The sequence below is a fragment of the Cebus imitator genome, unplaced genomic scaffold, assembly GCF_001604975.1.
Source record: "Cebus imitator isolate Cc_AM_T3 unplaced genomic scaffold, Cebus_imitator-1.0 Scaffold266, whole genome shotgun sequence".
Lineage (NCBI taxonomy): Eukaryota > Metazoa > Chordata > Mammalia > Primates > Cebidae > Cebus > Cebus imitator.
In genome coordinates this window covers 911068-924355 of record NW_016107581.1, presented here as the reverse complement: position 1 = coordinate 924355, position 13288 = coordinate 911068, and the positions used below count along the sequence as shown (strand labels likewise).

General features: G+C 53.3%; 1 protein-coding gene across 1 annotated transcript in view; it reads left to right on the top strand.

The window, feature by feature from the left end:
- Nucleotides 1-13288, top strand: part of SLC8A2 (solute carrier family 8 member A2) — a 42783-nt gene that overhangs the window by 15434 nt on the left and 14061 nt on the right. The window contains exon 4 of the mRNA XM_017500417.2: nucleotides 7347-7769. Coding sequence (XP_017355906.2) covers nucleotides 7347-7769 — 423 coding nt within the window. The remainder of the gene's footprint in view (nucleotides 1-7346; nucleotides 7770-13288) is intronic.

Genomic DNA, 13288 nt, shown 5'->3' with positions numbered 1-13288 from the left:
GGGGGGGGCAGGGCCGCGGGAGGCAGGGCCGCAGGGTGGCTGGCGCGGCAGCCGTTAGTCCAGATGTGCGGCGGCCTCCAGGCTCAGGGCCTCCCGACTGCCTCCTGCAGGGTTCATTCGCTATCTCTCTCACTCACTGACTCTCTCATTCATTCGCTCATTTATTCATTCTTTCATTCAGATTCGTTTGCTCATTCATTCATCACTCATTCATTCATTCATTCATTCATTCCTGAGAGCTTGCCCTGTGCCAGTCCCTGTTCTAGTCCTGGGGCACACACCACTGGGCCAGGCAGCGCGCATGGCTATCGGAAGGCTAGCCCTCCCGCCTTCATTGTCTACCTCTGGGTTTTTTGCGTTTGTTTGTTGGAAACAGTCTCACCATGTTGCCCAGGCTGGAGTGAGTGGCCCGATCTCAGCTCACGGCAACCTCTGCCTCCCGGGTTCAAGTGATTCTCATGCCTCAGCCCCTTGAGTTGCTGGGATTACAGGCGCACACCACCATGCCCAGCTGATTTTTGCACTTTTAGTAGAGATGGATTTTTGCCACGTTGGCCAGACTGGTCTCAAACTCCTGGCCTCAAGTGATCCACCTGCATCAGCCTACCAGAGCGCTGGGATTACAAGTGTGAGCCATCTCCTGGCCATGTTCTATGTTTTATTGTTTGGTAAAACAGATGTCTCCTCATGTGCATAGAACATTAATGTGTAATGGGCACCTACCATGTGCCAGGTGCTGCCCCCAGGCACTCCGTGCATATGATGAATGAGACAAACTCTCAGTCTCCACACCACTCCTCCTGCATTCTTTGTCTGTCTGTGGTTTTGTGATGATGCCACACTGTTTTAATTATTAGAGCTCCATTATGTGTATTGCTACCTGGTAGAACAAGCCTTCTTCCACCATTACTGAAGTAAAAATACTTATTGAGCACATACTATATGCCAGTGGTTATACCATGGGGAACAAGACAGCTGAAGTCCCTTCCCTCAAACTGCAAAGAGGATATAAACTACTAAACATATAAAAACTTGAAGTGGCAGTAAGTCCTAAAATAGGACAGGAGGAGAGAGACAACAGCTAAAGGCCTTTGGTTCCCCCATGAAGCAACCCACCCATCACCCTCTACCATATCTCACAATCCCAGTCCCTATCCTTACCCCTCTCCTTGCAGATCTGTGATATTTTCTCATTCAGCAGTTCCTCCTGAGCACCTACTGTGTGCCAGATGCCTTTAAAGGATTAACCTAGAACAATAACCAAGATAGATAAGATCTCTGTCCTCATGTGGCCCACAAAATTCTTCATCTATTTGTAGCTCTGTCGATGCCACACTCTTTTAAGACTTATAGCTTTACACTGTGTTCTTTTAAATGATTTTCACCAGCCTACTTAATGCTTTGAACAGTATGTGTTGTTAATTCATGTGTAAGTCTCCCCTTTTCCATAATGACAATTATCATGTGTCTACTATGTGCAAGAAACAGATAAAAAACTAGATCTGTCACTGAACAGAACTCATAAAGTCCCTGCCCAAATGGAGCTCACATTCTCCTGGGAAAGACAGGCCATTAGGAAGTAAACACTGATTTCATTAAAATGCCAGGTAGTGGTAGGAGCTGTGAAGAAAAATAAATCAGGAGACAGGGAGAAAGAGTGCCAGTGGCTGAGCTTTTCAGAGGTTCTACATGCCCAGTAGCCTGGCACTTCCCCTTTCATCTTCTCCCTGGGGTACAGCTGAGGCTGAACTCTTCCCAGATCCTTGGTTCTGCCACCAACCAGCAGCCAATCCCTCCTCCCTTAACCATTCTCTTCTGGGGGCCAGTTTGCTCTCCCCTCCCCTCCCCTCTTCTTTCTCTTTTTCTCTCTTTCTTTTTTTCTCTCTCTCTTTCTCTTTATTTCCTTCTTTTTCTTTTTTCTTTTTTTTTTTTGGAGTTGGACTTTTGCTTTTGTCACCCAGGCTGGAGTGCTGTGGTGCGATCTCGGCTCACCGCAGCCTCCGCCTCCCAGGTTCAAGCGAGTCTCCTGCCTCAGCCTCCCGAGTAGCTGGGATTACAGGTGTGTGCCACCACGCCCAGCTAAGCCAAACTGTTTTTTTCTTAGACACAGGGTCTTGCTATGCTGCTCTGACTGGACTCAAAGTCCTGGGCTCAAGTGATCCCCCTGCCTCACCCTCCCAAGTAGCTGGGACACAGCCGCCACACCCTGTATTTTATTTTGAAAAACTTCACACCTACAGCAGGGCTGCACAATTTGATGAACTGTGGTATCACCTTCATCCACACTCCAATTGTTCACATTTTATCCTGTTTGCTTTTATTCTCTCTCTTTAATATTTAATAATGTTAATTATTGGGGGCTGGGCGCGGTGGTTCACGCCTGTCATCCCACACTTTGGGAGGCCGAGACCAGCCTGGCCAACATGGCAAAACCCTGTCTCTACTAAAAATGCAAGATTTAGCCAGGCGTGGTGGCGCATGCCTGTAATCCAAGATTGTGCCACTGCACTGCAGCCTGGGAGACAGAGAAAGCTTTCTCAAAAAAAAAAAAAAAACACAAATTAGCTGGGCATGGTGGCGTGTGCCTGTAGTCCCAGCTACTCAGAGGGGCGGGGGGCGCTAAGGTCGGGGAATCGCTTGAGCTGAGGAGGCAGAGGTTGCAGTGAGCCAAGACTGTGCCACTGCACTCCAACCTGGGTGACAAAGCCAGACTCTGTCTCAAAATAATAATAAAATAATAACAACAATAATAATTGTAGTACTCTGTGACAGTGAGTTGCAAATACCATGACCTTCATGCCTAAATACTTGAGCATGCTTTTTTTTTTTTTTTTTGAGACAAAATTCTGCTCTTGTTGCCCAGGCTGGAGTGCAGTGGCACCATCTGAGCTGACTACAGCCTCTGCCTCCTGGGTTCAAGTGATTCTCCTGCCTCAGCCTCCTAAGTAGCTGGCATTGTAGGTGCGTGCCACCACGCCCAGCTAATTTTTTGTGTTTTTAGTAGAGATGGGGTTTCATCATGTTAGCCAGGCTGGTCTTGAACTCCTGACCTCAGGTGACCCACCCACCTCAGCCTCCCAAAGTGCAGGGATTACAGGCGTGAGCCACCTTGCCCGGCCTGAGCATACATCTTTTAGGAATGATGGCCTTCTCCTACCTAATCACAATGATATGGTCTCACTCAAGAAATCTAATGCTGAATTGACACTGTTAACTCAATATCCACTGAGTGACACACACCCTGTGTTTGCATTTCGGCAGTCATTCCTGTAATGTCCTTGGCGGCTGTGTTTTCACTCCCTCCCTGTCTTCCCACTTGATCCAGAACCACACATGGCATTTCCTTGTCTGGATCCGTTTCTCAGCCTTCCCGTGACTTTCGTGACCTGATGCTTTAGAGGATGATAGGCTGGTTACTAGAATGATTCTCAGTCTGGGTTTGTCTCATGCGTCGTGATGATTAGAGTCCTGCACTTTTGGCAGGAATCCCATGGAAGTGATGCTCCATCCCCCTGGGTGCATTGCATCAGGAGGAACGTGACATCCACTCGTCCATTACTGTGATGCCCAGTTTAACTGTTTGGTAAAGATGGTGCTAAATCTTTGGATTAATTGTTTGGCAAAGATGACGCCACAGGACGGACGCAGTGGATCACCCCTGCAGTCCCAACACTTTGGAAGCCCAAGGCCGGTGGATTGCTTGAGTCCAGGAGTTCAAGACCAGCCTGGGCAACATGGCAAAACCCCATCTCTACAAAAAGTATAAAAATTAGCCAGGTGTGGTGGCACGTGCCTGTAGTCCCAGCTGCTCAAGAGGCTGAGGCGGGAGGATGGCTTGAGCCTGGGAGGTGGAGGCTGCAGGGAGCTGGGATTGTGCAGCTGCACTGTGGCCTGGACAACAGAACAAGACCCTGTCTCAAAAAAAAAAAAAAAAAAAGATGGTGCCACAATCTCCACATTCTACTGATCCCTTTATCCCGTATGTGTAAATGTCTCCTATCCCACAACTCTCGGACCCTAAGATTCTAATATTAATGTGTGAATATCACTAGCTAACTGTCATTGTTTTCGCTGTGCCTCTGGGTGCTTCCCCTGTATCAATTCAGTCCTCACCCCAGCACCAGGAGGTAAACACTATTCTTAGCCCATTCCCCAGAAAAGGAAACCAAGGCTCGGAGGACAGCAGAACCTGACCGCCTGAGATCACACAGCTGCCATGGTAGCGGAGCTGGGCTTGGAGCAGGTCAGCCCAGCCTGCTAGGTGCCCCACCCCCATGGACAGCGAATCCTAAGCTGGGGGACTCCCCTGTCTCTCCACTGCAGGTCTTTGCCAGAACCTCTGGTTCTATACCCCCTACCTCTTTGCCAGAACCTTGGGGTCCCTGCCTTCCTCCCACAGAGCTGGAGAACTGCAGCCCAACCCCCCCACACACACTCCTTTTCTTTTGAGGTGGAGTCTCACTCTGTCGCCCAGGCTGGAGTGCAGTGGTGCAGTCTCGGTTCACTGCAACTTCCGCCTCCCCAGTTCAAATGATTCTCCTGCCTCAGCCTCCAGAGTAGCTGGGACTACAGGCGTGCACCACCACACCCTGCTAATTTTTCCATTCTTAGTAGGAACGGGATTTCACCATATTGGCCAGGCTGGTCTCGAACTCCTGACCTCAAGTCATCAGCTGCCTCAGCCTCCCAAAGTGTTGGGATTACAGGCTTGCGCCACCACGCCCGGCCCCAGAACCCCTTTAATGTGAAAGTGATAGTGAACGCGTATGGATCACGTGGCAGGGTTCAGAGATGGTGGAAGGGCTTAGGAGAAAGGAGAGATTTTCAAGATTCCTAAACATCCCAGAGCCATGCTGCTGTCTGCAGCCCTTCCAGGAAGAGCCCACTTACTCCGTGACCCTCAGAATTTCACCCTGACTCATCTAATGTCACTGCCTTGTTCCCTCCCTGGCTCCCCCCATTACAGAGTATCTTGTGGGTGCTTCAGAGATTTACACCACTGTTGCTGTTTTAACACTAAGCCAGCTCACGTCCCTCCTCCACTCTCGGAATGTCCCTCCTCTGCTCGGAAGCCTCCCGGGGCTCCCGCCTCACTCAGGGTGAATGCAGAAGTCTTCACCGTGGCCCACCCAGGCCCTAGGAGATCTGCCCCTGTTTGTTCTGTGCCACCATCTCCCACCCTCTCTCCCTGGCTCCCTCCACCGCCGTCATGCTGGTCTCCCTGCAGTTTCTTGAGCAGGTGACCTGTCCCTGCTCCAGGTCAGATCCTGTCCAGCTGTCCAGCTCCAGGTCAGAGCATTCACATTGCCTGTTCCCTTTACCAAAAATACTCTTTTGGCCAGGCGAGGTGGCTCACGCCTGTAATCCCAGCACTTTGGGAGGCCAAGACAGGCGGATCACTTGAGGTCAGGAGTTCGAGGCCAGCCTGGCCAACATGGTGAAACCCTATCTCTACAAAAAGTACACAAAATTAGCAGGGCATGGTGGTGGGCGTCTGTAGTCCCAGCTACTCGGGAGGCTGAGGTGGGAGAATCCCTTGAACCTGGGAGGGGAGGTTGCAGTGAGCAGAAATCACGCCACTGCACTCCAGCCTGGCGACAGAATGAGACTCCCTCTCAAGAAACCAAAACAAAACAAAACAAAAAAACGTTTCTAGGCATTCTCCCTGTGGCTCACTCCCTCTCCTCCTTCAGGTCTCTGCTCAAATGTTATGTCCTCCAAAAGGCTTTCTTGACCACAGCAACTCCCTCTCCTCACTCCTTACCCTTCTGACTGTCTCAATAGCGCTATCACCACCTGACATTCTGTTTGTTTACTGTTCAATCTTCTGCACTAAAACAGAAGCCCAGAGCTGCTTCTTGCTGCCGTTCCCCCAACACTTAGAACAATGCCTGGCACACAACGTTCAGTATCTGTTGAATGAATGAACCATAATTAAATCATTAAATGTGCAATTGTCATGGTGATATGGCTCTGCCATGGGGCTGTGAACCCTGTGAGGACAGGGCCTAGTTATTGCTGTGTCCCCAGCACCACTCCGCACAAGGCACAGAACAGGTGCCCTTAGGAGTGTTTGTTGAATGAATGAATGAATGATGCCAAGTTAAGGCGTATGAACATTCTCTTGGGAGCATCTGGGAAGGGTTTTTATCAGAGGAATGACAGATTCCTTTCTGAGTCCTATATCCCTGCCACTCAAAATGTGACCAGGACATTCCCTGGAGCTCATTAGATGTGCAATAATAGCTGGACGCGGTGGCTCACGCCTGTAATCCCAGCACTATGGGAGGCCAAGGTGGGCGGATCACCTGAGGTCAGGAGTTTGAGACCAACCTGACCAACATGGAGAAACCCCATCTCTACTAAAAATACAAAATTAGCAGGGCGTGGTGGCTCATGCCTATAATCCTAGCTACTAGGGAGGCTGAGGCAGGAGAATCAATTGAACCGGGGAGGCGGAGGTTGTGGTGAGCCGAGATCATGCCACTGCACTCCAGCCTGGGCAACAAGAGCAAAACTCTGAGTCAAAAAAAAAAATATATTATTTGATTCTAGGCCGAGCTCAGTGGTTCACGCCTGTTATCCTAGCACTTTGGGAGGCTGAGGGGGGGCAGATCACAAGGTGAGGAGTTCAGAACCAGCCTGGCCAATATGGTGAAACCTCACCTTTACTAAAAATACAAAAACATTAGCTAGGTGTGGTGGTGCATGCCTGTAATCCCAGCTACTTGGGAGGCTGAGGCAGGAGAATTGCTTGAACCCGGGAGGTGGAGATAGCAGTGAGCTGAGATCACGCCACTGCACTCCAGCCTGGGTGACAGAGTGAGACTCTGTCTCAAAAAAAGAAAAAGAAATGCGATTCCAGGAAACCCAGAAGCTTCTGAACCAGAATCTGCATTTTCACAAGAGCCACCAGGGGATTCCTATGCACATTAAGGTTTGAGAAGCAGGAATGTAGAGCAACCCAGGCTCCCGCTCAACTCTTGGACTTTGCACGTGCTATTCCCTCTGCCTGGAGTATGCTCACCCACTAATGCCTCCTCCAGGAAGCCTGCCCTCATCTCAGCTTTATCCATATCTGTTTAATGCCCGCCTTCTCTCCTCACAAGTTCCACGGCGGGGAGGGGTCCACTCTGCCTTGTACCCGTTCTGCAGCCCTTCCTCCAGGACACCCACCCTGATTCACGTCAGTGCTTGTTTAGTGCCTGTCGACCCTCATACTTGGGAGTTCTCCTGTGGCGCCTGCCCCTCCTCTGGGAAGCGCGTCCAGACTCCCCACACCCCCTACAACACACAGCCGGTGACCGACCCTCACCCCGCTCTTCCCCCTCCCCACCCTGCCGCAGCGAGGGCACGCTGGTGTTCAAGCCCGGCGAGACGCAGAAGGAGCTGCGCATCGGCATCATCGACGACGACATCTTCGAGGAGGACGAGCATTTCTTCGTGCGGCTGCTGAACCTGCGCGTGGGTGACGCGCAGGGCATGTTCGAGCCCGACGGCGGCGGGCGGCCCAAAGGGCGGCTGGTGGCGCCCCTGCTGGCCACCGTCACCATCCTGGACGACGACCACGCGGGCATCTTCTCCTTCCAGGACCGCCTGCTGCACGTGAGCGAGTGCATGGGCACCGTGGACGTGCGCGTCGTGCGCAGCTCGGGCGCGCGCGGCACCGTGCGCCTCCCCTACCGCACGGTGGACGGCACGGCGCGCGGCGGCGGGGTGCACTACGAGGACGCGTGCGGAGAGCTGGAGTTTGGCGACGACGAGACCATGTGAGCGAGCCCGCGGCGGCCCGGAGGGGGCGGGGCTTCGAAATGGGCGGGGCCTCGGGAGGGCGGGACTTGTGTGGGCGTCATCGGCAAAGTGGGCGGGGCATATGACCCCTGCCACGACGTGGGCGGGGCTTAACTAAGCAGTGCTCCAAAGGGGCTGGGCCTAGTGGGCCCTCAGGAGGGGAGGGGCCTGGGTTAATTGTGCTTAAAAGTGGCTGAACCTCGAGAGGGGCCGGGCCTGGGTGAGCTGTGTCCACAGTGTGGGTGGGGCCTGATGGGATTGTAACTGTGAAATAAAGAGGCGAGGCTCAGAGGGGCAGCCGGACCGGTGAAGAGGGTCCCAAGGAGGAAGGGTGGGCAAGGTAAGGAGAGATGGGATAGGGACCTGGGGAGAGGGGTGTGAGGCCTTAATTGGTAGCTGGTGGTGTGAGCCCTGAAGAAGAGGGCCCAGGGAAGATGTGGGGCTCAGAGGCTTGTCGAGGTGAGACGCTGTATGTGGCTGTAAGAAGGGGCGGGTCCAGGGCGATGGGTGGGGTCTGGGTTTGTTGACAGGACGCCAGGAAATGGGAAAATGGATGTGGGCTGCGGAAGAAGGCGGGGCTTAACGAGATGGGTGGGGCATGGGGAGGCAGAGCTAGGGAAGGGGTGGGGCTTCCGGATAAGAGGAAGAACCTGGGGAAGTAGCGGGGCACCAAGGGGAATGTGGGTGAGGCTTTGGGAAAAGATGGTGCGGGAATCTGGGGGCCTAGGAAGACCGGGCAGGGCCTGGGGAGACACTGGGAAGCCTGAGGGCTGGGATTTGGGAAAATGGGGTCAGGGGAGGTGGGCTCACTGGATACACGCAGACACACACATGTAGACAGACGTTTACAGATCAGACACAAAGCCGTTTATATGCACCACACACACACACACAGACACACACGGCCAGGACAGGCTTGGTGTTTCACGCCCGTAATCCCAGCGCTTTGGGAGGGCGAGGCAGGAGGATCATTTGAGGCCAGGAGTTCAAGAGCAGCCTGGGCAACATAGCAGGACTCCTACTCTAAAAGTAATTTTTTGAAATTAGTGGTGGCGCATGCCTGTAGTGCCAGCACTTTAGGAGACTGAGGCGGGAGGATGGTTCGAGCCTAGGAGTTGGAGAGCAGCCTCTACTAAAATTTTGTTAAAATTAGCTGGGCCTGGTGGTGCGCACTGAAGCCAAGGCAGGAGGATGGCTAGGTGTGAGAGCTGTGATCACGCCGCTGCACTCCAGCCTGGGAGACAGCGAGACCTTGTGTCTGTAAATAAAAAAATAATTTAAAAAAAAGACACAAGCGGACACACATAAAGTCACAGATGCGTACACTAAATTACAGAGTCAAGGCTGCTCTCACTCCCAGACCCCCGGCCATTCCTTACACAGATGCCTGAGTGTCCCCCAACGTGTGCCTGCAGCCTCACCTTCCCCCACCCGCCTGGCCGGGATGCAGGCCGCGCCTGCCCCTCCTCTGCCCGCCACCCTCCACCCCCGCACTCCCCGTCTGTCTCCCTTCTCCGTGCCGCCCACGCGCCTCCTACTCAAGCGGAGTCCCCACCGCGCTCCCCCTCCCTCCTCTTCCCAGCCTCTGCGCCTCCGCCTAGGGCAGCACTCAGCTTCTCACAGCGCTTGCTGTCTCTCCGTCTCTCCCTCTCCATCTCTGCATCTCTCGCTCCCTGGGCTGTCTCTCTCTGGGTCTCTGCATCTCTGTTCATCTGTGGCTCTCTGTCCCCAGCACCTCGCTCTCTGACTCAGCTTATATTTCAGACACACTCTCCACACCTTTCCATCTTTCCCTCTGTCTGGCTTGGTCGCGCTCTCAGGGTTGTTGAGAATTTGGGTTCGGGACTGTAAGAGGCACTGTCCCAGCCCCCTCTCTCACACCCAAGAGATAGGGGGAATGGAGAGAGTTTTCTTTCTGCTTCTTCCAGTCCTTCTTGTAGTTTAACTTGCTTCCTTCCTGCTGCTGCAACCCCATAAGCGCTCTCCTCACCCACACGGCTTCCCCAGGCTGGGACACCTTCCGTCCCCCCATTCCCCAGGCTGGGACACCTTCCGTCCCCCCATTCCCCACTCCAGCTCCCAGATGCGGCTTCAGAAGACAGCGAACAGGAGGCTAATTACTGTTTACGGAAACTCACCCTTCCTCTCACGGGCAGGCGCTGATTAGAGGCGCTTTGAAGCAGCTGGGCTGGAAGACCAACTCAGAGATGGAGGAGAGACACGCAGAGATGGGGGTGGCAGGGAGAGCACGAGAGACACAGAGGCAGAGACGCAGAGATAGACCCAGGGAGAGCTGAAGACAGAATGAGTGAGAACTGGAGAGAGAAACAGAGACAGAATAGAGAGACAGAGACACAGAAAGACAGGAGCTTAGAGGCCAGGTGCTCACACCTGTAATCCCAGCACTTTGGGAGGCTGAGGCGGGTGGATCACGAGGTCAAGAGATTGAGACCATCCTGGTCAACATGGTGAAACCCCGTCTCTACTAAAAATACAAAAAATCAGCTGGGCATGGTGGCACATGCCTGTAGTCCCAGCTACTCAGGAGGCTGAGGCAGGAGAATTGCCTGAACCCAGGAGGCGGAGGTTGCGGGGAGCCGAGATCGCGCCATTGCACTCCAGCCTGGGTAACAAGAGGGAAACCCCGTCTCAAAAAAAAAAAAAAAAAAACTAGCCGGGCGTGGTGGCAGCGCCTGTAATCCCAGCTACTCGGGAGGCTGGGACGGGAGAATAGCTTGAACCCAGGAGGTGGAGGTTGCAGTGAGCCGAGATCGCACCATTGCACTCCAGCCTGGGCAACAAGAGCAAAACCCTGTCTCAAAAAACAAAAAAAGACACAAAAAGAAGAGACACAGAGGCAGAGAGATGGATATTAAGAGACTGAGATGGAGAGAGATTGAAAGGTAGACGCAGAGGCAATAAAGACACGTATGGAAGAGAGAGAGAGTCGGACCCAGGGAAGGAGAGGGTCTCACGATGCTGCAGAGAGAAGGGAAAGTTTGGGTCAGTGAGAGACAGGATAAGGAGAAGACTGGGTCTGAGATCAGAGGCTGGCAGGGGAGAAGGGCAGGAGAGGGGAGTTTTCAGGAAACCAGGGGGCAGGCTGGGGAGGAAGTCTGCTTCCTGTGATCTCAGGAAGTCCTGCCTTGGTCTAGCTCGAGTCCCTCTTGCTGTTTCCTGCGTATTGGGATTCTCCTGCATCTGGGTCCCCTGAGGGCGTGGCTGCCAGGGTGCAGTTGATGTGCGTGTTCCTGCACGCCAGTCAGTGTGTGTCAGTGGATCGCAGCGTGCCTGCAAGAGTGAGCGACAGAGGCGTGTATGTGTGTGTGTGTGTCACTCTGTCAGCGTGTCACTGTGTCGGCAGCTGTCTATGTGTGCCGAGTGTGTGAGGAACCTGTCTCAGGAGACCCTCCCTCCCCGCTGTCCCCAGCATTTCAGCACCGCGGACAGCTCCCAGCCCATGCTGAGGTCGGGGGCGGACCTTTCTTTCCACCCACAGAAAATTGAAAATATCCTGAAATCAGGAGGGTGGAGGTAGGCGGGTGTCCCCACATGGCCGGCTTGTGTGCGCCTGTCCTTGCGCGGGTGTCGCTGTGTCTTGTGCATGTTTGTGTGTTGAGATGCGTCTTTTGAGTGACTGCCTGATTGAAACTCTTCTGCTAGAAGTGCCTTGACTTTGGTTACTCCATTCTTTTTTTTGAGACAGTCTCCCTCTGTGGCCGCGACTGGGGTGCAGTGGCGCAACCTCGGCTCACTGCAACCTCCGCCTCCCAGGTTCAAGTGATTCTCCTGCCTCAGCCTCCCGAGTACTGGGAGCACTCACCACCATGCCTGGCTAATTTTTTGTGTTTTTAGTAGAGACGGGGTTTCACCGGTTAGCCAGGATGGTCTCAATCTCCTGACCTTGTGATCTGCTCACCTTGGCCTCCTAAAGTGGTGGGATTACAGATGTGAGCCACCATGCCCGGCCTGGTTACTCCGTTCTTTAGATTCTGAGTGACAGAGACAGGGAGAGAAGAATCCAGATAAAGAAGGGCAGGCCAGGTGAGGTGTCTCACACCTGTAACCCCAGCACTGGGGAGCCCGAGGCAAGAGGATCACTTGAGCTCAGGAGTTCAAGACCAGCCTGGGCAACATAGTGAGATCCTGTCTCTATAAAAAATTGAAAAGTAGCCAGGTGTGGTGGCGAACACTTATATTTCCAGCTACTTAGGAGGCTGAGGTGGGAGGATTGCTTGAGACCTGGAGCTGAAGGCTGCAGTGAGCCATGATTATGCCACTGCACTCCAGCATGGGCAACAGAGTGAGACCTTGTCTCAAAAAAAGGGAGGGCAGAGAGATGAGAAGAGACTGAGACAGAGAACAGAGAGAGTCACAGTCAGAGAGAGAGACTGCTGGAGAATCGCAGAGACAGAAAGAGTCAGAGATGGAGAGACAGACCCAGAGAACCCGAGAGAGGCAGAGAAAAGAAGATAGAAAATGTGGGGACAGAGATGTAGGCACTGAAGGAAGTAAACAGAGACACCAAGAGGCGTCAGGAGTGAGATAGAAGGTAGGAGCGTCTCCGTGATACCGCAGTGGGAGCTGCAGGGTGGCGATGTCGCCGAGGCTGTGGTGGGGGAGTCGTGCTAACTGACGGGCATCTGGTCCGTGCAGTCTTGCCACTGCACTGGGAACGGCTGCAGGGTGTGATGGCGTGTGGGTGTGGGCGGTGTGATCGGCTGTGCTTCCTCGATTGGGTGACTGTGTGGGCCGGGTGTTTGTGTTTCTGGGTTCTGGGGCCAGGCCTTGTGGGACTACATAGTTCTTACAGCCAAAAGAGTTGCCAGTGGCAGAGCTGTGGGCATTCTGGGGTTGTGGGTCTTTGGGGTCGAGGCAGGTGGGTTGTGTGCCTGGAGGTGACAGGTAACTTCTGGCTGTTTGCTACCACCCGCTGGTTACCATAGATGCTGAGAAAATCAATTAGCATCAGCATTTGGTTAACTCTCCAAATCTGGTTGGGATGGAGATCAGGAAACTGAGGTTTTTCTGTGTTGAAGGACTGGAGTTAGCAAAATATGTATTCGGGGCTTTATCCATGCCAGGCGCTGTTCTGGTTGTTGGAGACAGAAAAAAAAAAAAGTAAATGGACTGGCCGGGCACGGTGGCTCCCGCCTGTAACCCCAGAACTCTGGGAGGACGAGGTGGGTGGATCATGAGGTGAAACGCCATCTCTACTAAAAATACAATATTAGGAGGCTGATCGCGGTGGCTCCCGCCTGTAATCCCAGCACTTTGGGAGGCTGAGGTAGGTGGATCACGACAACATCAAGAGATGAAGACCATCCTGGCTAACACGGTGAAACCCCATCTCTACTTAAAAATACAAAAAATTAGCTGGGTGTGGTGGCACACACCTGTAATCCCAGCTACTCAGGAGGCTGAGGCAGGAGAATTGCTTGAACCCAGGAGGCGGAGGTTGCAGTGAGCCAAGATCACACCACTGCACTCCAGCCTG